The sequence below is a fragment of the Cydia strobilella genome, chromosome 13, assembly GCF_947568885.1.
Source record: "Cydia strobilella chromosome 13, ilCydStro3.1, whole genome shotgun sequence".
Classification (NCBI taxonomy): domain Eukaryota; kingdom Metazoa; phylum Arthropoda; class Insecta; order Lepidoptera; family Tortricidae; genus Cydia; species Cydia strobilella.
The window spans coordinates 14132035-14157555 of NC_086053.1; the positions used below are offsets into that span (position 1 = coordinate 14132035).

Sequence of the window (25521 nt, forward strand, 5' to 3'; positions counted from 1 at the left end):
GGAAGAGGTACTGGTAAGAGGTATGTTTGATTATATTTTCGTTACTTTGTGCAAAAATAACTTGAACTTTGTTGGCAACCATCTTGCCGGAAATAATTGTTTTTCGAATGTTCAGATTAGATAAGAACCATATTTTCTTAAGCAAATAAACTTTGTAATACACCCCACACGCATAATAACCGTAGGCCCCGTAGGGGCATTCTACAAAATGGTCTTCTTTGTAGGGGACGTGACGCGTATGGCACTATCGGGTATTTAATGGTTTCGTTCCCAGGCCGGATGACCTGATAGTCGGGATCGTTGGACAGCTTTATATGACTAAGGTTTTGTGGCCTGGCGCGGATGTCTTGTGTGGCTGGGTGGCAAAGAATGTGTTAATAACCCACCGAAAGCTGTATTACTTATATAACGTTGAATTTAAGTTATCAAACGTCATCATGACAAATAACGGTGCTTAAGGTGACGATCGAGTCCAAAATTAAAACTGACAAGTTCTTGGTGGTCATAAAAAAAATAAAACCACAATTATATTTAAGTATATAAAATATATTTTGACTTAGATGTTAAGTTAAAAAAAGTTGTTAAATACACAAATCGCATTTGAAGTGCTCATCTTAACTTAGAAACCAAGATCACTTTGGTAGTGCATAGGGATAACTTTGAACGTGGTGGAATTAAAAAAATTGCTCATATCCACTAAACCAGAAGCACTTCATACTTTAGCAACACTTACAGTCTGGCAAAAAAAGAGTAGAAATTAAAAGGGGCAACACTGTAGTGTCGTCCCGTTTTTTTAAGATTGATTTGAAAGGGACGACGCTACAGTGTTGCCACTTTTTAATTTCTACTCTTTTTTGCCAGACTGTACGCTTCTGCAACTCTTATCATGATATCTTGCTTACTGTTGCCACATTCAAATTGCTTTTAGTTTAATTAATATATCAGTTACTCCAATGCACCTTAATACAATAAAAACGAGTAGCCATCAGTATAGACAATAGGGAAGTGTTGAACTCAGTCACTAGACCAGGCCACTGTCAGACAGGCCCCGTTGGTGAAATACTTCTAAAAGGCCAATTATATTTAGTTACTTTAGTATAAACTGCTGTATTCTTCTACTTCACTCACTAGGTCACACTAGGATCAACTTAGCTCCTGCTGTAGATATATTATGAACATTTTAATAATATGGACCACTAGTCCATATTACTGGTCCATATTGAGACACGCCTGAAATTCTGCTAAAAGTCCATGGCAATGGCATGGCATGCAATGGTAGTAATGGTAATTCTAGTAATCATCAGTGTATACAATAGGGAAGTGTTGAACTCTGCCACTAGACCATGCCACTGTCAGACAGGCCCTGTTGGTGAAATTCTTCTAAAAGGCTACTTATGTGTTGTCAATTTAGTATAGACTACTGTACTCTTCCACTTCACTCACTAGGTCACTAGGATCCACTGAGCTCTGAGCTCCTGCTGTACATATATTATGAGCATATTAATAATATGGACCACCAGTCCATATCACTGGTCCATATTGAGACAAGCCCGAAGCCTGCTAAACTGCTAAAAGTCCATGGTCACTTAGCAATGGTAAGAATGGTCACTTAGTAATCATTAGTGTACACAATAGGGAAGTGTTGAACCCTGCCACTAGACCAGGCCACTGTCAGACAGGCCCCGTCGGTGAAGTTCTGTTGGAACGCCATAGTCAGTGGAACTTCGTTCTCTATACCGCATACAAAACAGCTGCAATGAAATAAATAATAGTGTATTTGTGCCTCCGGCATTAGAAATTTCTATCTTTATCTGTTAGATATTTGAAAATATCTTAATAACTTAGACATCAACAATTATTATTATCAAAATTTAATAAGAGGCCTCTCCAAACGTCACCGATCGCCTCTGTCGCATGCGATTTGCAATACATTGCGGCCTTTGGTCGATCCATTGAATTTGTTGCTCCTACTTAGCCAGCAATTACATAAAATCTCATGCCATTTGTTGCAACAATTCTAGAAGCCAGTTAATAGAAAGTTCTAATAATGAATCTCAGACCCTAAAATTACATCAAATTTATCTTTTTTATTATTATCTATTTTACAAGACTATAGAATGCTATACCTTTTATTACACATTTTACTTTTAATTACACATGCAAAAATGCTTAATAAATTCAAGTAAACTCAATTGGAAATTGAAACAGAGTTGCATTTAACCTTTTGGACGCCAATGACGGATATATCGACACCGTCCACCGCAGGTCCAACGCCAAAGACTGATTAATCCGTCACAGACCACAGAGCAACATAGACCTACGTGCATGTGCATAAAGTTCATTTTCAGTTTAGGCACTTCGGTGACGTGGCGTCCGAGTGACAGCTTTTGTGTCACGGCGTCGAAAGAAAAGGTTAAGCAAAAAAAAAAACGGTTTAACTCACGTAATTTTAGTCACTCGCGCGACTTGTTTCGGAGATCTTATGTCTCCATTTTCAAGCACTAACTAACTTTTTTGGTTTAAGTTAGTATGACTCACGACTCGAGAGTTGCATTTGTTTTGTTTCGTTCAATTATAAACCGCCAAGTACGCGGCTACATCACAGAATAAGTAATAGTATCATCATACAGAACGGCCACGCGCCACCCCGCCCCGCGACAGAAATCTGGCGGACTTCTGGCGTACTCTCAGTTCAGTTAGCGACGCGATGACGGAACGTTTAAAATGCCGGTGTATTGTGCTATTTATGTTCGGTTATGTTCTAATTAATTAGTAGAAATAAATGATCAAGTTTTCCAATATTCAAAACACGAAATATAAGTAAACAAGGCTTAACTTTTGGTTCCCTATTGCGTTGCAGAATTTTTTTTGACATATTTTTGTATTGCATAATGTTACTTGGCAGAAATGTCGTTTGGCAGAATTACCTTTCGCATACTGCTTTTCGCATAATTTCTTTTTGCGTAAAAAGTATTTGGCAGAAAACCTTAACCTAACCCACTAAGAAAATTCTACCAAATGAATATTATGCGAAATGGCAAGTACATATTTATGCGAAAGTAACATTCGACTAAAAGTTTTCTGCGATATGTGTTATGCGAAGTGTATAAGTGTAAGTGTATTTCTGACAAATAATATTCTGCCAGATGAGAGGAAGCCACAAAATTAACTTACCAGGGTGTTATTTTAAGCTGCATCATGATATTAGTAGTGCAGAAGACGGCCACAAGTGCTGATTCCTCAAACATGAGGGCCAGGTATCGGCCTGAGGGGTCCCAGCACATGTCAAGAATAGGACCCCCTACTGGGTCGCCTGATGGCAGCTCAGTCTTTGTCACGTCCAGTACTGGTAATGCTTTCATGTTCTGGGCGCCTGGGAAATAAAAGATGATACTTTACCATAAGAGTAAGTGGTTGGTTTACAATTTACATATGTATTTTATATTATAGAGCAACGCGCGAGCGAAAAGTCCCGATTTGAAACCGGGACCGCACGCTTCGGTGGCAGGATCACTACGGACTAGGCTAGGATGTTGTTCTAAATATATGGATTTTTTGTCAATTTATTGTTTACTGATTTTTTTCAAAATGGCGAAGCCATGGGGTTTCGCATGATCTACAGCTCACAGAGTCACTAAGTACAGAAAACTTACCATTCATAAGCCCAGTGCTACTAAGCGCATAGACCATAGGTTCGCCCTTAGCAGCGAACAGCAGAAGATCGCCGGGCCCCCAGCAAGCAGCTACCACACGACCGCCGCGCGCGCACCAACGCTCTGGCGTCCACTGTTTAGTGTCCCATACCCTGAGAAAGCAAAGATAATTCTCTGTTCATGTGTTCAATTTTCCAATATATTGGACCGACAGATTGGAGCATTCAAACTCTCATTTTAACCCTTAGACCGCCAAAGACGTCAACTGACGCGCGCGCCCACAGCCCAAAATCAACCTTTGTGGGTCATTCTCTGATAATATGTCTGTGGTTGCGTCTTGCCACGACTCATTTTACACATTCGGTACGGGTCGCGGCAATTAGACTGCACATATTTTTTGAGAAAGACAAGGTTTACGATGAGGCGCCGAGTACGATAGGCGTAGCATTCAGGGTTAAAAACAATGGGTAAATACGAGAGCACTTCAATCAACTCAATACTTGGACAGGTTTTTTGATGAAGTCTCTAAATTAAAAAGCTGTATGCGTGTTTGGTTGTAGTTGAAGACTTTTGCAAAGCCTCCAAATTTATCATTCACTGCATCAGAAACGTGTTCAAAGAAATACACATACACAATAATACAAAAAATTTCATATTTTTTATTTATTGTGTTTACCCACCTAAATATTATAGATGACGTGGCAGCAAACACTTTGCTCCCGCCAAATGACCACCGTGAGAACACTATACCACCGCCAGCCACACGTCTCAATGGCACCGCAGTTTCCATGCTGACGTCCCATGTGAGCATGGAGGTGTCGGCTCCACTGCAGCTGATGAGGATGTCACCGTTGGGTGACCAGCTCACATCTGTTACTGGGCTGTGGTTGTTTCTAAAAATTGGTAATGTTTATCAGCAATGTATATAATGAATATTTTAGAAATTGACAAATGTTATCATTCTAACAAAAAATGAAAAATGCCAATTTAAGGCTTATGCTTGATTTACAGTTGTAGAGAACTTCTCAGCAAATTCTCTCTTCTCTCTGATCTTCCAAAGTCATGTTCCTGCCATCTGATTTACAGTGAAATTAGCTATTGACATGACTTTGTTGGTGTGGAATGCAAAAAATTCTTCTAGTCCTAGGTAGATTGACGAATATCAAATTGCATCTAAATCAGTTCAGTGGTTTAAGCATGAAGAGGTAACAGACAGACAGATTGAAAGAGTTATTATCACATTAATAATAGTAGAAAAATACATAAAACAATATGGTATGTATTTATGTATTTTTCTGAAACAACTACCCATAATTGTAGCCATAAAGGTTATTTACGTGTGACAGAGCCCTAACCTAACTATGGATTCCTATTTTTAGGGTTCCGTACCCAAAGGGTGAAAATGGGACCCTATTACTAAGACTCCTCTGTCAGTCTGTCTGTCACCAGGCTGTATCTCATCAATCGTGATAGTTAAATAATTGAAATTTTCACAGATGATGTATTTCTGTTGCAGCTAATAAATACTAAAAATATGGAACCCTCGGTGGGCGAGTCCGACTCGCACTTGTCTGGTTTTTAGAAATTAATACTGATATTACAATTGAGGGTATAGGCCTATACCCGACAGGGGTCCTAACACTATAGTATGTAAGGTTAAATATATTTTTTTAAGATTGTAAATGTTTTATTAGTAGTTATGGAATAAAAAGGCTTTTTATTTTATTTTATTTATTTTATTATTATTATTTGTATCTCGTATAAACTCTCGGGTATATACATCCCGGTCATTTGATAGGCGTGCGTGGGGATAAAGATCCAACACGTAGAGGCCCTTTGGAGAAGTTTGCTGTTATGTTATACACCTGCTAGAACCCATTCACGGGTACAAATAGATACCCGTAAATCGGTCCCAACAGGCATAGGGGCTATTATAAACACAGTGGAAAAGAGTGCCGGTTATGGTGTTGAAGTTTGGCTAGTCAAAAGATTGGGCTATTGCTGAGAGGTCCGGACACCTGCCATAACAATGTCTCTACACGTTATCGAGGCAGGCGGTGACTCACCGCCGACTAGATGGGCCCCTGAAACCGCCGTCGTGAAGACAACCAGGAGCAACACCGGTGTGAGCGGCTCAGGGGTGTCGAGAGGTGTGCGCCGCTTTCTACCCAGTGGCTGTTACCAGCCACTGTGCCAACTCGCGTCTTATGCATCTTTCACTTCCACCCCTGGAGCATATAGCTCTAGCGACTCCTCTCTGGACGGCCAATGAAGGCAAGCCAGAGCTGAGAGTCCTGCGGGTCCCCTTGGGGTCCACTCCGACCGATGAAGACACGTCAGAGACGGAGACCCTGACCGACTCTCGGGAGCACTCGGGTCCGTGGGGTCGTTACTCCCCAACAGCTCGCCACAAGCTGCCCTGCGGGCAATTTATTATTATTATTATTACAATTGAGGAGTGTCTTTTCAAAAGGGCTTATTTTTGTATGGTGTTCATAGAGAAATAAGTCCTTCTGAAAAGACTCCTCAATTGTGAAATATTACTTACTGTTTCAAAACAACTGCATTACTTGAAGACGGCTTTGTAAATGTAGAATTCGGGTCCACTGTCCACACAATTACTCCCTGCTCACACCCCACAGCTATCTCCGAAGCCGAATATGGTCTCCAACTAAGTGAAGACACATGTACTTGCGCTTTACATTTCAAAATGGGCACAAATGAGGCCTCCGTGCAATACACTCTTACATGATCATCAGTGGTTGCTACCGCTATTTTAGTTGTATGAGGGTGCCAAGCCAAGCATTTTATAGGACCACTCCCCCAGTTCCTGGTCTTAGAGTAATTTGCCACGATTTTAGGCCCAATATCCTTTAAATGTGGCTGCATGAAATAATGAAAGGCCGTAAACACATTAGCGACTTTTAAAAGGTATGACGCGGTCAGAGCGAGTACCGGGCTTTCTCGATTGACGCTTGGGTCCGCGGCTACGCTCAAAGCTTCTAGAAACCCTTGTTTGTACCACACACTGGTTATTTTCTTCAGTAAATTGTCTTCCACGTCGACGTACATGGATACATTTTCGTCTGTGGCACGATGGTGATGTATCTCTCTTGTTACGTTTATCACAGGATGTTTCTTAGTCTGGAAAGAGAAATCGTTTCTAAATGGCTAAAAAATTTGTTAAATTCATATTTTCGCATCAAAATGAGGTTAAACTTACGGTGTTGGTAAATGTTGAAATGTTTCCGTATTGGCTGTTCCCGCAGCAATATACTTCATTAAGTTTGCAAAAGGCTGTTTCATCAGGTCCCGGCAATTCGGGAAATCCATGAAAAACCGACATTTTCGATTTTATCTCTGTTTATAACGTGAAACGGCCGGTCAATATAACGCTTTTTCAAACTACAAGTGTCAATTCCACTTGACAATTCACTGACAGACCCAGAGCTTTCGTTTAGAAATTGTTATGGACTGGTGTAAGTATGATGTCAGTATTTTTCTTCTCAAAACTCGAAAATTATAGAATGACGTGCTAGGCAGTGCTAGGGTGCTAGGCCGGTTTTAATTTTTTTTGATGTTATGTTCGTCAAACTAAATTGTCAGTAGGTAAATATATTTGGTCAAGCAAATCCTGTCAGTAGAAAAATGCGGCAAATTTAAAAAAATGTAAGCGCGAAGGGATATCGTACCATAGAAAATTTGAATTTCGCGCCTTTTTGTACTGACAAGATTTGCTTGACCAACTATAACAACAAAAAACTGTACTCATCCTTTTTTCTTTTGGGTGTTAGCACTAGTGTACGACAAAGATAGTATGATTCTCTCTGTCTGTGTTTGAAATGAGACAGTCCTTTAGCCCGCTCCAGACTACGCGGCGCGAAGCCGTGAACGCGAGTGTGGAGTCGATTTCGCTGATTAGCGAGCTCCACACTCGCGTTCGCAGCTTCGCGCCGCGATTCGCGCACGAGTGTGGAGGGCGCTTAAGCTGGCTGGACGAAGCCCTCACAAATCTATTGTTTAGTGAATCCTTGCATTCCTTGCACACGCTTGCCTTAGTAATGGATAAATAGAACGGCATTGGTACGGCAATTAGCATATATGCATAATCCCAGACGTTTGGTTGCATTGAAATAGACATTATAATCTTTAACACTTGATTTATCTTTCAGCTATGTGGCATATCAAACATTTTAAACATATATTTTAGGCTTGTGCCTTGTTTGTGCACTGCATGGCCACTAACCCGGTGGCATGGATATATTTAGTCAATATGTAAGATTTCCAGTAGGTTTACTTAGAATCTTATTTTATTAGTACACTATTAAATTAAAAAATAATAATAACCCCCAACGCTATATGCCAAAAAAATTAATTTAATGCCAAAAATGCCTTACATCATTTTTTAAAAGAGCTGATACTCTTCTAAATGCTCGACCGATTTCTATCAAACATAGCTAGGAACCACCGCAAAGAAACTCGCTTTCACGTAAAAAAACCGTATCGAAATAGGTCCGTCCGTTGGATAGCTACGTTGCCACAGACAGACGGACAGACATTGGCGTCAAACATATAACACCACTCTTCAGGCGCCGGGGGTTAAATAAATGATAATCAGCTAGCTGAAGGCTCATATTCGCGGTCCTTTTATACAAATTATTGACAAATGATTTTTATAAATAAACATACAGTCGCCATCAGATATATCGGAGCGGCCGAGGTGCTGACAAATATCTAAACACGCACCTAGCGCCTTGACAATAGAGGCGTGTTCAGATATTTGTGAGCACCTCGGCCGCTCCGATATATCTGATGGCGACTGTACATTACGAGATGATACTTCTATGTACTTCTACATTATCTTAATATGCAGTAGGTAATCGAATGCCAATATTGCCAATCAATGAGGGCTATCGTTTTTTTGCTCACCAGTTGGCGCCTCTGTTGATGGTGGTCCAAAAGACTAAAGAACAGCTGTCAGTCATTGAAGTGACAAGTGATATTTGACATTTCGACCTATGGAAAAGCATTGGAAAAGACCACCATCTACACTAGCGCCCCTAGCGGCGAATTCATACGCGTTAGCCCTCATTCAAATGATACAAGATACACGCAGTTATTATACCTGTGATATGCCTGTGATACTTTAAGTTAAGGTATCGAAATACGTTTTTAAGCTAATATTTTACTGTAAATTCCCCACTATGTACTCATCCGTAAAATAACCTACTTTGCATAGTCTGCACTCAAAGTAAAAAGTTACATTATAAAGGTTGGCATGCGAAGAATAATAATGTACTCAAAGATTTATTGCCAGGGACGTGCGATTTATAACGAGTTGAGACAGCGGGGTAATTGATTCTTTGCTTTGGCAACTTTGCATAAGGGACATTTTGTAGGACAATTATTCTCTGGTCTGATTTCCTCACGATGTAAACCAATTAATGATTTAACAAAACAGTGTACAGTGATGGTACAGTGTATAGTCAAATGTCTTGTAATAAAGAAATTAAATTAATGAAATAATTTTTATGAGTGGAACAAGGGTTAAAGTATCCCCTATTAACTAATTCCAATTGCCTAAATGAGTTTGATGAGATTCTTAAAGATAGGTACCTAATTGATAGAAATAAATAAATAATAGGTATGGGACAATCTTACACATATCAACCTAGCTCCACAGTTAACTCAATAAGGTTTGTGCTGTGGGTGTGGTTACACACTAGACGAAAATATATAATAGATCTGATATAGATAAAAACTTAAATACATAGAAAATATCCGTATCTTAGTAGGTAGATGTAGTTGTAATGTAGGGACGCCCGGCCTAAAGCAGACGGGTTGTCGGACGCTTGTTGCATTCATTCAACCCAATTCCCTGGAGTTGGACCTGCAGGTCCCGGTGGCATTCCCACAATATACTCCTCGAATCTTCTTGTTTTCCAGCAGAACAGAAGGACATCTTTAAGTTCGACGTCCTTTAGTTCGAACACATATTAAATCACAGTTACAATCGGGTCTGTCGCGAATTTATTTAGTTCTTTATTTACTAACGTTTCGACACAGGTTTCACTGGTCGTGGTCGCGGCACAGCCAGCAAAATGTCAAAATAGAGATTTGAGTGACTCAAAATATTTATCAGTACGGTTTTTACTCACTATTATTTTTAGTCGCTTTTGGCGACATGTTTCGGATTCTTTGGGAATCCATCCTCAGGCACGAGTGTCCGCGGCGGTTGTACGTCGTGCACTGCCGTGTAAAAACCGTACTGATAAATATTTTGAAATATGTCTCACGATGTGCGATTTGAGTGACTACCCGGGGAAAAGTGTATGAAAAAGTTTGGGATAGACATCACATTTTCAAACCACCCACTACACATTTTAAATGTTAATTATTCCCTTCGTGACATCCGCTGACATAGGCAGAGCCGGTTCCGCACCCATATATCCCGTCTCCGCCCCTATCCTCGCCAGCACGTCCGGTTTCTCATTTCCCGTTACTCCCTGGTGTCCCGGTACCTACCGATGCCACCGTTACACTGCTTTGCTTATGAAATAAAACTGAAAACGGATACGGATTACGGATTGGTCACCCGTTGACCACGAACGCTGTAAAGGGTTCGAAACGTCGGGATGTATCATAAATTCAATATACGCGATATAATCCGTTTTCATAGTTTTATTTCATGCTATCGCGGTAACCGAAGACAATATTACTGCTTTGCTTGCCTATATATCGTTTAGCTCTGAAGGTATCAAATATCTGTGATTAACACTCAAATAAATGCCCCTACCAGGATTTGAACCCGGACCCTTCTGCAAAGAAGCAGTTAAAAAATAATTAAAAGATAAGAAATAATTAATGTGACCAATCAATTTTTATGGCATGTCTGCACTTCATTAGCAGTGCCACGAGATGGTTGACATGTTCCGAGTCAAAAATGGCAAGTTTAAAATATGTTAAAATACCTGCATATACTTATATAAAATTACTTAGGTACTAACCTAATTACGTAAGGTCAATAAATAAATAAATAAATAAATATTATAAGTATAAGACATTCTTACACAATCTTCTTCAATGTGGGGAAGACCTGGGACAGACGCTTCAACGGAGCCACGCCGTTTTGTCGCCAAAATAGTGTTGTTTTAAGTTTATAAAATTTAAACAGTTATGTGGGTATAATTTGTAAGGTATGGTATATATATGTATCTATGGGGCTTTATTGCCAAATAAATAATAAACGATTTTCATATAAAATTGCTGAGAGACAGTCAGTAGTCATTCTGCTCTACCGACCTGCTGTACGAGGAGTCCTATGCGTTCAAACGCAAGAGTTAGGGACACCCAACATTAGCGTCTTTTGAACGTCGGCGTCTAAGCGCTATGGAAAATGGCGTCGCTGTGCAGTTGCGCTAACGTTGCGTTGAGCTCGGGACTGGGAGACGCTAGTGTGGGGTGGCTCTTAAAAGCGATGAAAGAGCTTGTAGACGCTGATTCCTTACACAAAGACCGTCTAGAAGTACCTACACTAATGAGACAGTTGCATTAAATCCACAAAGGACGGTAAAGTAATTTGATGCAAATTTTTAGTTTTTTTCTAATATTTGCTGATAGAATTGACTTTAGTGATGATTTAAAAATGATAGATTTTTAATAGCGTTTATTAGGATGTTAAATTTGTTATGTTTATACTTACAGTTAGTATTTTCCTCGCCTTAAGTTATCAAAAAAAATTGAGTTTATTTAACCCTCTGGCACTAGCAAAGTTTGTTTAACCCTCGTTCCTTTGGAAACCTGAGGGATGTCCGTTGCGAGCAACGCTTAAGATTTCACTTTTAGAATTGAATATTGAAATTTTTGCTTACTGTGGTATCAAAATTAGCACGAGGATAGGACATTAACTTAAGATAAACTACAGACGTTATTACCTACGGAAGAATTGTATTTTTTTTTCAGTATTACCTATCTAGGATCAACGTGATAGTTCTGATAATAGCAATATCCTCCGTTACCGTCGGATTTGCAAGAAACCACGGGCGTCGGAATAATAAAGTTAATACTAATGTAACAGTAGTAAGTGATGACGTGTTTTTTTATCGTCCTTTTTAAGAAACTTCTCTTTTTATGCTCTACAATTCAATTTTAATTTCATTTTATTCAGAGACCAATTGTTGTTAGTACAAATAAAGCTTAAATTTTAATATATGGTTAGTATATAACGAACACTATAGAACGAATTTCAATAAACTTAATAATAATTAAGAACAAATTAATTAATTGAAATAGAAAAGAAGAATAAATGGATCGAAAAGAACAACTCTACGAACTCTCTATAGAAGAATACGAATAGATGCATCATTCTCAAACAATTCTCAAATTATGACTGCGGTCAGACTTAACTCCGTCAAACTTTTCATACATTTATATTAAAATGTCTAACATTGTAACCATACGCTTGTAATCGGGAAGAAACTGGCTCTTGAGACACAGGGAAACCTACTTTGAGAGCCAGGAACCAATGTTATGTAATAATTTAAAGTTGCAATAAAGTTTTTTTTATTTAGTACCTATGGTTTGACGTAGCTTAGACGCAGGACGCAGGCACAAATCTGGAGAATGACCCAGATAGCAAATTCTTCTTCTTCTTCTTCTTCTTTTAAAATTATGGCTTCAGCCCAGTGGGACTATTTCGCCAGTATCAAGGTATTAAGAGGTTTAAAAACGACAAAAATTGTACGGTTGTACAAGACAGTGTACGGTGATTTGTTAGCTCTTGTAAATCGATAGCTAGACTACAAGAAGCACGTGGACTACCGGCCGTTGACTCCAAGATGGTGGTTAAACGCGCTTCAAAATTAATTCTCCATTTACTGCACACTACCACATTAGTTTACTGTATAATAAGCTATCGATATTACACTTTAAACAATATTAATGAGCAAAAAACAAAGTAATTAATCACGATGCTAACTATCAAGATGGCGCTCGAACCGGAAGTCCAGATAGCAAATTGTTTTTGTGCACAAGTTTTCCCCTTGTCAAAATCAGTAAGCACATTGAGAAACCAGTTTGAATTTGGAATATATTGCGTGAAAATACGGTAAACAGTTGAACGAATTTTGATTGCACTTACGACCGACTGATGGTCTGGCCTAGACGGTAGTGACTCTGTCTATGAAGCCGATGGTCCTGGGTTCGAATCCCGGTAAAGGCCTTTGTGTGATAAGCATTGATATTAAATGCTCCATTGGGCCCTGTCACGCGCTACCCTTTTCCAGTGATGTCCAGCCGTGAGTTTAAGGTCGTCTTCCAATCTTGTTTGTTGGTGACCTCTCTTGCCATCTGTGGGGTACCAATCTGTAACCGTTTTGCACCATTTGTCTTGTGGATCGTGTAACATGTGACCTGTCCAATCTGTCCATCTCCACTTTTGTTGGTCAATCCAGGTTATTACGTCGACAACTTTGGATCCCTGATTATGCTACTTTTCAATGTCCTGATTCCTTATTCCTGTTAAGCTTCTCTCCTTGGTAGGTACTAGATAGTATAGTTTATATCGTAATTGCAGGATTTCTTAAAACACCGGCAGTTCTACTTCCGCCCATGGACTGAGTCACTACAGGGCACAAATAAGGTAGCGGCGCTACCTCTTCCTCCAGACCACTGGGCAAAGAAGATTAAACACCTGCTCAAGCTACAAGCCATGAGACACCCCGGGAAATAATCTTCCTGCTCGCTACTAGCAACTTGAAACAAAAAAAAAAAACTCTAATCTCACAATAAAAACAGTAAACCAAATTGATTACAATACATAGCGACCCTGCCAGAATTTTCCCTGTTATCATGCTATAATCTTCAGACATAAAGTACAAAGACACTGTCTACTTGAAACCAGTCAACTGTCAAAGGTGTATCTTGTCAAAAAACGAAGACACAGAAAAGAAAATGGCGCTCCCTCTGCCCTCTGAACACTGGGGGAAGAAGATTTAATACCTGCTCAAGCTACAAGCCATGAAGCATCAGCTTCGAAGTGCCACTTGTACCAATCCTGGGTTAGCCACTAACTCGGAGTTAACCGTTAACCCAGCGTTAAATTGTACTGGTAACTCCTGGTTTAACCGGTTAACCCCGAGTTAGTGGCTTACCCTGGATGGCTCTAAAGAAATAAACTTTTAAAAAAACGACTTGTTTATTTGATAAAATCCATCAAGTCTTATAATTCTTTACAAAAAAAAAACATGAGCCTCGTACCTTTATAAGCCCATAAGAGGTGGGACAGGTATTATAGGTAGATACGTTTTATTTTACTAAAAAAATAGTGTTTTCGTTAGTAAACGCATCTGCCTAGTAATTAAACTTACTTGTTGTTCTAAGTGACAAATGTCTCAAAACCTAATGTGTAGGTTAAATACTTAGAACATTTAATAACCGAAGTCTCCGAGTCTCCTTTACCCCTCCGCCGAATCAAACCTTACACAATTGTGCATACTTTTGTAGTATGGACTGACGTTTATCTGACATGGCTATTGTACGTTACGTACTTGACTGTCAAGTCAAGTAGTCTCTAATTGATGATGGCAAAGAGTATAATAATATATGTATGATGATGGTACTTAGTAAACATTAATTTCAAACGGCAAATTCAGAATTATTCTTTTTAGTACTGTTGAAAGACGAATGATAATGGTATTTAGTGCTACAAAGAAACTGTTTCTTGTTTCCGTTCCTGTTATAATATATATTCATCGTGAGTCAAAATATTCGTGTTGATATTTTTTCCTTAATAGAAAAACGAAGATGGCAATACATAGATGTGAAAGAGTACCATCACATACTAAACTGAAACCCACTGCAATACGCAATTCACAGCAAAATGAAGATTGACACAGCGGCGTACGCTGCATGTAGGTATGTAGGTATAGGTAGTAGGTAAGTTTCAGACTAGTATGAAATTGCGGGAGGTGTGGCTCGCTTTTGTAGCTCGCATGCGACGTAGTGGGTGTCCCGCCTTTACAATAATTATCAGAAAGATACGATTATCAATCATTAAAGATACAGTTATCTTTAGTAGATACTTGTATATAAATAAATTGAATTGAATATAAGTATTAATCTTACAAAATCACTGGCAAATCACTGTCGCATCTCCATCAATATCAGCATAATCGCCAATAATCTTTGCCACCACATGTCGCAGAGGAAACTTATCATCCTTTTTTGCAACGCACATGTGCGAGACCCCGGCGTTGTTGCATTTTTCTATTTTCTCGCCTCTTCAAAGTATAAAACGGAATCCCAGGGAGATCCGATCCGTAGTTCGGCGTCGGTGGCGTCTATATTAAGATCGCCTTCGACCGGCCTCGGCGCGCCAAGATGCTCGCGCGCACACAGACCCGCCTCTCAACAAAAACCAAACGTAGTACATATTATATTTTTTCTCGAATTCGAATATTCCCAACGTAAAACGAAATTTAACTGTGATTTGTGATAACTTCTGTAGTAAAAAGATATTGATATAATGGTGAGTTACGTTGAAGTGTTATGACATGTTTTATAAATAGAATTCGCATGATCTTGAATTTTATTGGTCCCGTTTAGTTTCAACTACAAAATGCCCGCGTGATATTGCTATTCGAACTCTCTTTTTTTTTCTAATTTCTAATTGGCATTTTTCTCGTTTTCAGTCTGTGAAGTGAAATCGAAGTGTAATTTCTTTTGAAAAGTGAAGACGGCTTAGCAAAATGAAGTTCACAATAGACGTATTGGGCATATTTCTAAAAGTAGTAGTTAGGGTAAGTGTTAATTTTAAGAACTTTAATTTTAAGATTTTTTTGAGTGAAACTGCTGATTTTATACGTTAATACATATTCATATTATTTACCACAGTAACCTTAACTCTATGGTATCTACGATTATTTTCGTATGTATACTATTTGGCCAAGGTAATGGGAACGCTTCCGCGTGGTCACAGTGAATACACGGCATACAAATTAAGTATAAAACGACATCATCATTAAACTATCCATATGTTTGTATTGACTGATTGTTTTGGCAATATTGATGAAATATCAATGGATACCTATTTGGCAACGCGGTAAAGTTTATTTTTGTTGATAAATATATTATTATGTGATGATTTCATTTATATTCGAATGTAAATATGCCTTAACCTTTTTAATTGGTTTACTATATACATAAGGTATCGTTGGTAATGCATTCATAAAAATATTGCTATTAAAAATACGCTAGGAGCTTTCTTTGATCGCTGTAGACTGTAAAAGAAGCTGTAAACATCAACATTTTAGTCGGCATTAAAACAATTACTTATTCTTTATTAAGTTATAAAAAGTTAATAAACCATCTTTGATGTCAGCTTGCATAACAATCAGGACTTTTATTCGCCCGTTAATACTTTTGGCGAACGTCCAAAAATACAATAATGAAAAACATAATATGTCGTATGGAACATAATTCTTAAAAGAGGGATGTGGCTGCACATTGTTTGTGCACTTTTCGGACTAGTCGGACTCGCGCACGAAGGATTCCGTACCATTACGGAAAAAACAGCCAAAAAATCACGTTTGTTGTATGGGAGCCCCATTTAAATATTTATATTATTCTGTTTTTAGTATTTGTTGTTATAGCGGCTACAGAAATACATCATCTGTGAAAATTTCAACTGTCTAGCTATCACGGTTCATGAGATACAGCCTGGTGACAGACAGACAGACGGACGGACAGACGGACAGCGGAGTCTTAGTAATAGGGTCCCGTTTTTACCCTTTGGGTACGGAACCCTAACAATCTTAGTTCATAACTTACTAACAAGTATATTATTATTATTTGTAGCGACAAAGTACTAATTGAATGACCTAGCCTAAATGTTTTTTTAATTAAAATTTATTTCGTAAACTTGCTAGTTAGTCTAGCTATTTTATTAGGATGTTTTGTCAGCTAAGTTTATTTTCCGCTTTAAATAAATTCTAATGTTGGAAATCATAATCACACTTTAACTGAACATACAATATTATAAAATACAAGGGCATACAATATTAAATAAATAAAATAAAATGTAAGAGCACTTTTAGACAATTATTTGCGAGAATAGGTAGGTAAGTAGGCACTTCACACACACACCTTATATTTTACAATGTGTAACTATGTTTTAATTTTGACATCAAGTACTTCACGAGTAAGTAGCTAATAAAATACCTATCAATGTTCAAAACATGAAGAAGAACGAGATCAACAATTAGCAAAAATAAAACAAAGAAGTTCAACTCATGGTTCGATATCCGTATAAACTTATAAAGTGAACTTCAACAGAAGTGGCAAGTAGTGTAAACGAACCAATTTATTTACCTTCACTTCGTTATCGCTTTTTGAGGACCATCATGAATTTATCTACAGTCTATATACCCAAATCTTTTATTTATATCAAGCTTTAATTAAAATATATTTTAATTAATAAAACAACTTTTGTAAAAATATATCAAATTTTAACAAAATCTGTCATGCTTGTTTGCATTATTTACCATTTCTATTGAAATTCATTTTACTTACCTATGTATAGGTACATTTCCTCTTACTTCAAAGTTCCAAAATTCCAAATACTGCTTCTGTCGATCTTCCTAAAACCCACTACAATCCTACGAAGGGATCAGACCCGGACAATTTACGAGTAAGATCATCCAGCGTTACCCGGTTGGGTTATCCGGACGAGATCTGGGCTGTGTCGGATAATACGGATGTAATAACGGGAGAGCACGCGTTTAGAATTTAAATCTTACAGTTTAAGTTCCATATACTTAAAACCGTGAGTTTTGTGTTTTGTTCAGGACGTTTCTAATTCCAATTAAGTGATTTCTAAAATCCCATCCATCCACCATCCGTTTCCATTACCATTCCGTTACCATTTTTCATTTCTTTGTCTATCGGTAGATAACGGAACTTGATGGAACGGAAAGATCGAAAAATGTAACCTTTACAAACATTCGAACAATGTGACAATTTGCGACTACAAGGACTGCAGGCACCGTAACGTAATAATCAAACCTTCAAGAAAAGAACTTGTTTTGTGCTCTACATATAACTAATCCAAACGGTTAGCACTTTGCTGATTTAGACTACTCATGGCTCCAGTTTTAGGTGTGGCCATGCGTTGAACCGTCGCAAACAGTCAGCCGCTACAACCAGATTTGTCAGCTAGCTCTCCGTGTCAGTTACGATATTAGTGAAGTATTAGGATCGCTATATTATTACCAGGCATCGTAAACTGCGAGCGAAATCCATTAAAGTACTAGGGTTTTCATGCGTCTAACTGGTTGTCATGCGTCTAACTGGTTGTCATACGTCATTTAAATGGATTTCGCTCGCAGTTTACGATACCTGATTATTACTTATTGTTGTTTTGAGCATTGAGAGGTGTAGCATTAGATTAATTTTTAAGGTTCCGTACCCAAAGGGTAAAAACGGGACTCTATTAGGTACTAAGACTCCTCTGTCCATCTGTCTGTCTGTAACCAGGCTGTATCTCATGAACTGTGATAGCTAGGCAGTTGAAATTTTCACAGATGATGTATCTCTGTTTTCGCCATAACAACTGGTGGCGAACACCAACCTTTTAAAGACCCACTTTATTATTCAATGTTATTAGGCATTATTATTGTACCCGTCAATCCTGTCAAAACATCAACACTGCACCAATACACGCTCAAAAGCGTCAGTCGCAACTCGAAACTGTATCGTTACCATAAACCATTTTAATGTCAATTCTATACCAACCGACTATGGTCTAAATTAGCTTGGTCATTGTAATTCAATGTTAATTCTGACTAGAAACTAACATACGCGGACATGTATGCAGTTGCGTTTACAAATTGGTTGCTGGAATGGCTGAATGGAACGTGTGCAAAGTTACGGCCTTTGGATTTGTGACGTGTGAAGCTTAGAGCATTGAGGTCAGTGAACCCTAAGCTAGAGTTCCTATATACACACATACTTTTGTTTAAATTTTCAGCTCTGCACTTTCCAATTTCTACACAGTGTGTAGAAATTGGAAAGTGCAGAGCAAGTGCAAGTGTAACACAGCAGATTTTTTTTCGCGATGTCGGGGTTGGCTTTATAGTAAACTAGCGACCCGCCCCGGCTTCGCACGGGTAGTTCAACTAATTTACACAAAAAAACTACAAATTATACCAACAGACCTTCCTCTTGAATCACTCTATCTATTTAAAAAAACCGCATCAAAATCCGTTTCGTAGTTTTAAAGATCTAAGCATATATACATAGGGACAGACAGCGGAAAGCGACTTTGTTTTATACCAAAAATAGATATAACATAACTCTGTAATAGATGGATACAGTCTAAGGAAAAAACGTGCCTCGAAAATCAAGAAAATTTGATTCTCGATCAGAGGGCGCTACTAGCTTTGGCCTACTATCGTATAGATGGCGTTGACGGTTTCGTTTGTTATTTAACATTTTTAACGCATATCAGTGAAAGAACATGGGTCAAAATCATAAAAATAATTAATGCAAATAAAAAAAATCATTTATCCATATTTAAATACATTTTATCGTATTTTTATAAATCTTTATTTTTAGTTTTAAAGTGTGTCGACAGATGGCAGTGAATTTACTGTGGTTACAAAATTGACTATGACAGTACCGCTCTAGTATAAGTTACTCTATGTTTTATAATAACTATGTTGTGAAGTTGTGTTGAGTTGAGTTGTTCAATACTACCTATACATTCACCTCTCAGAGTATGGTTAAACATTACAAAATCACTCTGTATACTTAAAGCGACTATGATCGTGTCGGAGTATTCTTACCTAGGTGTAAACAACTTTGGAGCTATAGAAACCTTTGGAGCTGAGAACTCGGGATAAGCGGTTTCTCTTGCCCCGGTGTTTCTCTTACCCCATTTAACCTTATCATGGAATCGCCCAGGTGTGAAAACGTGAGAATCTACTTAGAGAATGAGCTAATTTCAAACTCGATGAAAGGCGCTTTGCCTCAGTTATCGGATCTCGATCAAACTTGTGCAATGAAGATATAGATGAAAAGAAGTTTTCGTCTGATAAAAGTAAATGAAGAATTGAAGTTTTTCAGTCCTGCATTCTAAAGAATATAAGTTTATTAACACCGGACTACGGTATTTAAGTTTGAGATATTTTTAGTTGCGGGGCATTTATTTCTAAAGGGATACACTCGACTTTTTTTACACACTTTTATTTAGCTTCCCTGAGTATACCTTTGTATATAATATATACCTTTATACCTAGTGCCTCAGATCTTGTAACTAAAATTTGAACCAATTCCCGGTATCTGATTGTGCCGTCAGGAAGTTTTCAAAATTGCGAAATCTCCAAATGGAAATAATTCGGAAACTTGTATGGGAATCGAAATTTTCAATTTCCGCAAACTTGCACATCTGAATTTGCAGATAATACTTTTCAAATATAAAGTAACAAAATTTTAATGTGATAGCTAGAAGCAGTAAATAACTTCCCTATGGGTATAGACATATATATTACTTCGTAAAGACCGGCCGAATGGGGCCGCTACATTGGAGTCAAAATCGCATTTAGTTAGACCATCGCGCTCAGTCGTGTGGCGAATTGCGCAGTGGAAAGGCGTCACCATTGGTGTAAACCTCGTAAACAAAGTATAAACGTATGCATACAATTCCGACCGAACACCGACGCCTTTCCACTGCGCAATTCGCCACACGACACGACTGAGCGCGCTGGTGTAACTAAATGACATTTTGACTCCAATGTATCGGCCCCATTCGCAGTGCTCGTAAGGCCGGTCTTTACGAAGTAATATATATGTCTATGGAATCACTCATAAATTTACATTCAAAACATGTACGGGTTGACTTTCAGATTTACCTACTTCGTTACTCGAAGTATCTACAAAGTAGATGGAACGGGGTGAATAACACTTTCTTGCTGTTTACGTTGGAAAATTGGAATTTGTATCAGTAAAAATAAAAATACTCGTATTAGGTACTTGCTTAGAAAAGCAAGAGTCACGCGAGTGTTTATTGCAAGTTCACACTTTTGCCACTAATCGCAAGTTTTAAATATATGAACAATGCCACCAAGGTGCGAGATGTGGGAGACGTCATTACCAAGCTTATGGAGTCGGGCGGGACATGTTCATATGTATTTATCTATATAATTATGTATATCGTCGCCTAGCACCCATAGTACAAGCTTTGCTCAGTTTGGGGCTTGGTTGATGTGTGTAAGATATCCCCTATTATTATTTCTATTATTTATTTCTATTTTTATTGTATAAGAAAATACCTATTGTGTAAGAAAAGTACGATACATAGTTCTATGCTTTACAGTACCTATATATAAGAAGTGCCGATAAGTACATCACCTCACCACCTGCACTCACACGATTTCATATACCTACACACACACATACACACTCACTCACTCACTCACTCACTCACACACACACACACACACACACACACACACACACACACACACACACACACACACACACACATACACATTTAATGTAGATAAAATTGTATTAGCTTAAGTTTTCTTTCTGCCTTTGTTAAACTAAAAACTACTTGTTGCTACGGAGGAGCGGGGCTTCCTGATACAGGTATAATATACTTAAAAGGAAGTCCCAACCTACTACCTTGTAATGTAACTTTTTATTAATGAAATAAAATATTTTCATTTTCATATTTTATACGTATGCCACACTTATCCGTATTGACCTTGGGTAGGCATAAGTAAATGCAACTTCGGTGAATTGTTCTTCTTACCTTGGCCAACTACGCAGTCTGCATGACTTTTTTGTCATATTCTATGTATTGATATAAAAAGATCTTTAAATATTAAATACTATTGGCATATTAGGCTTCTTCAAACGTTACAACAAAGGGTAGCTGGGTAGAAGCAACAAATTCAATTGATCGACCAAATGCCGTAATGTATTGCAAATTGATGCGATTGGTGACGTTTAGAAAATGCCATAATTCTGATACTTTAATCTTAATATTTTTTATATTTAACCCTTAAAATTCCAGGTAAACAAAGTAACCTTCGCCCCCCTAGTGGTATCAACCCTCTTCATCCTCCTAACGTCGCTGCTGGCGCATTGCGCGCGACGCCTGGTGCAGAAGCTAGTCAAGGAATCATTTATTCGCGTACTGTTAGAAGAGGCCATAGCTGCTGCGGAATTATGCGGCTGTTGCTTTGAACTTATTATTGGTAAGTCACGTTTTTAACCCAATTAAGGAAATAAATATCATATACAAAGGAAAAAATTACTAAAGCCTTCAGTGCCTGGGGCTGGAAACGAACCAGCGTCCTCCGTTTACGCAACAGATGCCTGAACCGCTCTGCCCCGGGCCGGCAACTATAAGGCAAAAAATGTCAATAAGTATCGAAAAATCATTAGGCATTTTTATTAGTAATTAGATTCTCTATTTAATTTATGTAAAATTAAATTAAATTTGACTAGACTAGGTACCTACATGATGTGAAGGGTACACGGAAAGAACATGTCGTCACTTTTTTCGGAAAATGAGAATTTCATCTCTAAATGTAGAGCTCCTAATAAACTATTAGTTATATATTTTGCTACCACTGTATTAGATATGTAACACAACTTTTTTTTAATTAAAAAAAACCTGGTCACGGAATTACCATACATTCTGACATGGTTCCAAATTTTAAACCGCAAATACTCAAAATGATACTAAAGTGACTATAGACATGTTGTTTCCGTGTACCCTTCATGTAAGGTTGTCGAAGTGCTTATCGATTAAAATCTTCAAGATTAAAATGCAAAACAATTTCATTTTGTAGTGAGTAATTGTATTTTTATATACGCAATAAATGTTATTGTCGATTATAGAAACCACTTTAGTTTCGAAATTGCTAGCGATATCAACAAAGGCCATGTCAGGATCTGTTAAGTGATTCTGCCCCAGTGAGTGCAGTTTTTAATTATTTGGTCTTTTGGATGTTGTAACTAACAGTAACATGCAAAATTTCAGCCACCCAAAATTAATATTTTCCTGGAATACGATCAAAAAGGAATACGTAAAAAAGGAATACGATCTTCCTTCAGTATTTGTTTTACTTTAAAAAATACTACAGACGATTAAATGATATATACCACACCATCCAAAAAACTTCAAGCCTAAATTTGCTGGGGACAGTTAGCTTATCGTGCTTTATACGATCTTCAAGTGGAACGTCTTCTGTTAAAATCAAGCCATGCATATACATACTATACATATTGCATAAAATTGTACCTCCTTCGTTAATCGTTTAAAATGTGGCTAACAGTGATTTTTGTAGCGCTGTGCTACTGCGGCGAAGGGCGCAAACAGCCTCTCAGAGTCCACAAAGGAACGAGCGACGTCAATAACGAATTCCCGTTTGCGGTCAGCTTGCAGGACCATGAAGGGGAAAGAATCTGCACCGCCAGCCTTATCGCTCTCAACTGGGTCCTCACTGCTGCCCATTGCTTCGGTGACAGACAATACTTTGTAAGATACACCAATTTTACCGTTAGAAAAGGAAGAATCAGAGTTGCAAAGGTGCTTAAAATAATACTTCATCCACAATACATTGAAGATTCTGAGAAATACAACGATATTGCTGTCATCCAAACTACATCTATCTACAATAAGACGATTGGAAGGTTATCAGCTATCGATTACAAGGCTCTTACCGGTCTTCCAGTTAAATATGCTGGTTTTGGTTTAACATCAGAAGATCCTTCTGATCGGGAGGAGGATGAATTTAGGCCTCTGCAAGTAGGCGAGGCAGTGGTGATACGCCCTTTTCAGAACAATACAGAACCTCAAGGCCCAAGTTTAATTATTGCACCTAAATGTTCAAATCGAGAGCAAGGTATCCGCGGAGGAGATTCAGGAGGTCCGTTAATATACGATGGTAGAATAGTAGGGGTGGCTATGTCATCAGACGATGATAATAATATTGCGCAATACGAAGCCGTCAGTCCATGCTTGCAGTGGATTCATAACACAATGAGAATTCATGGTTACAAGCTATCATAAAGAGGGTATTGTGGTTACGATTTAAGAATTTTGTCAACACACTTCAAATGTTGGAGTATGTTTTAGCAAACATACTAGCGAAATGTAGAGGTGTTTAGACAGTGGAGCGTCCATAGGTTGCGGTAACCGCTCAGGCGAGCATTAGGTATGCTTGCTTGTTATAAAAGAAAACTAACCTTAAAACGAATGCACATTTGAACTGTGATTACACTATGAAATAAAACTATGAAAACGGATTATATCGCGTATATTGAATTTATAATACATCCCGACGTTTCGAACTCTTTACAGCGTTCGTGGTCAACGGGTGACCACGTAATAATCGTAGACGATGATGATAATATTGCGCAATACGTAGCCGTTAGCCGATGCTTGCAATGGATTCACAGCACAATGAAAATTCATAGTTTCAAACTACCATAAAGAGGGTAGGTATTGGTTCTGGTTACGATTTAAGAATTTTGGCATTGTAATTATAGTTTTTAATTGCATTTTCTTGGCCAAAATAGGGCGGACCACTATACAGGATGTAACTGAAGTCGCAGAAATAAAATAATAATTGAATAATAATAATTATGCCTTATTAAATTTACTTGAAGCTTTGCACTGATATAAAATAAAATATAAAATATTATGTACTTTAGCGTGTAGTTGCGCTCTCTCGGAAGGGTTTCCACGGAAGACCAGCGTCGAGATCCTTAACTGGTATCTTGACATTAAGCTGAGTGGAGAACCTTTCAGTGACGCTTATTAATAATAAATTTTTCTGTTGTCTATTTAATACCTAAATTTAAGCGTTTTCTGAATAAATCTCTTCTATTCTATTTTATTCAATCACCTTAAAATGTTAAAGTATATTCGCTAGAAGTGTAGAGGGGTCTAGACAGCGGAACGTCCATAGGATACGGTAACCGCTCTGGCGGGCATTATGCTTGTTTGTTATAAAAGAAGACCAACATTGTCTTGTAAGAAAAAATGGCTTTTGGCATGAAACCCTTTTCCAATAAAATGTATGATTATCCCTCAATTATTCAATTCCCTTAACATTAGACACCTCTTTTACGTTACTCCTATTAGGATTAGGATTTATATCCCTAAAATACAACCCAAAAATGCATGCAAGGCTTTTCGGACAAGCGTGGATAGTCAATACCTATCCATTGTTATCAAGGAAGCCTACATTGCATCCGACTTATATCTTAAACTTTAGTAACAATGCTATCGATGTTATGAACCAGTCAGGGACATTTAAGTTATAAATAAATGTTCTACTGAATGACCAACCCTTATATCAACCTTTTCCCGTATGACCGCTGAATATAGCATGTGTATAATTTTAGTGTTTAGTGTTCATTTTTATATGCGCAAGTAGAATTCAGCTAATTCAGCACTGCCGTGTCAGACGTATCTCTGCTATCTCAAAAAACATAGTTTTGAGTAAATCGACTTTAAAGTTTTTGGTGAGCGTGAAAACTAATAAACTCATATATTTCGTGAGTTTATTGAGTTAAGTCATTTTTAATATGTGTTTTGTGTTTCAATAGACGTGAAGAATAATATTTCTTTACTTTTTTTTTGTAAAAGTACATAGTTTTTGAAATAAACGCATAAACATAGTTTGGCGTAACCACTGTTTCATACATTTGGTGGTTGCGCGTAACTATGTTAACTTAAAGTTAGACGAGTTCGTTGTATGAGCGCTCATACTATTTCGCGTGGCCACGGCTCGCGGGCTTATTGCGGTTTTCGTTTATCTAAAGTTAGAAGACTATATTGTATCAACTT

General features: G+C 38.0%; 2 protein-coding genes across 4 annotated transcripts in view; one reads left to right on the forward strand and one right to left on the reverse strand.

Moving 5' to 3' along the window:
* Positions 1–536: 536 nt before the first annotated feature.
* On the reverse strand, positions 537–7071 carry LOC134746749 (aladin-like). Its single transcript, XM_063681276.1, has 6 exons — positions 6877–7071; positions 6202–6797; positions 4334–4546; positions 3654–3805; positions 3175–3373; positions 537–1751 (listed from the first exon to the last, which is right to left on the reverse strand). Exons 1-6 carry the CDS (start codon positions 6997–6999, stop codon positions 1610–1612), a joined length of 1425 nt encoding a protein of 474 aa, XP_063537346.1. The 5' UTR covers positions 7000–7071; the 3' UTR covers positions 537–1609.
* Positions 7072–14974: 7903 nt separating this feature from the next.
* LOC134746826 (aquaporin-11) overlaps positions 14975–25521 on the forward strand; it is a 28165-nt gene continuing 17618 nt past the window's right edge. The window contains exons 1-3 of one of the 3 annotated variants that reach the window (XM_063681391.1): positions 14975–15180; positions 15344–15451; positions 21730–21913. In XM_063681391.1, coding sequence (XP_063537461.1) covers positions 15401–15451; positions 21730–21913 — 235 coding nt within the window. In that variant the 5' untranslated portion in view covers positions 14975–15180; positions 15344–15400. Of the gene's footprint in view, positions 15181–15256; positions 15452–21729; positions 21914–25521 lie in introns of those variants that run through there. The other 2 variants (XM_063681390.1, XM_063681392.1) reach the window with 2 other exon arrangements.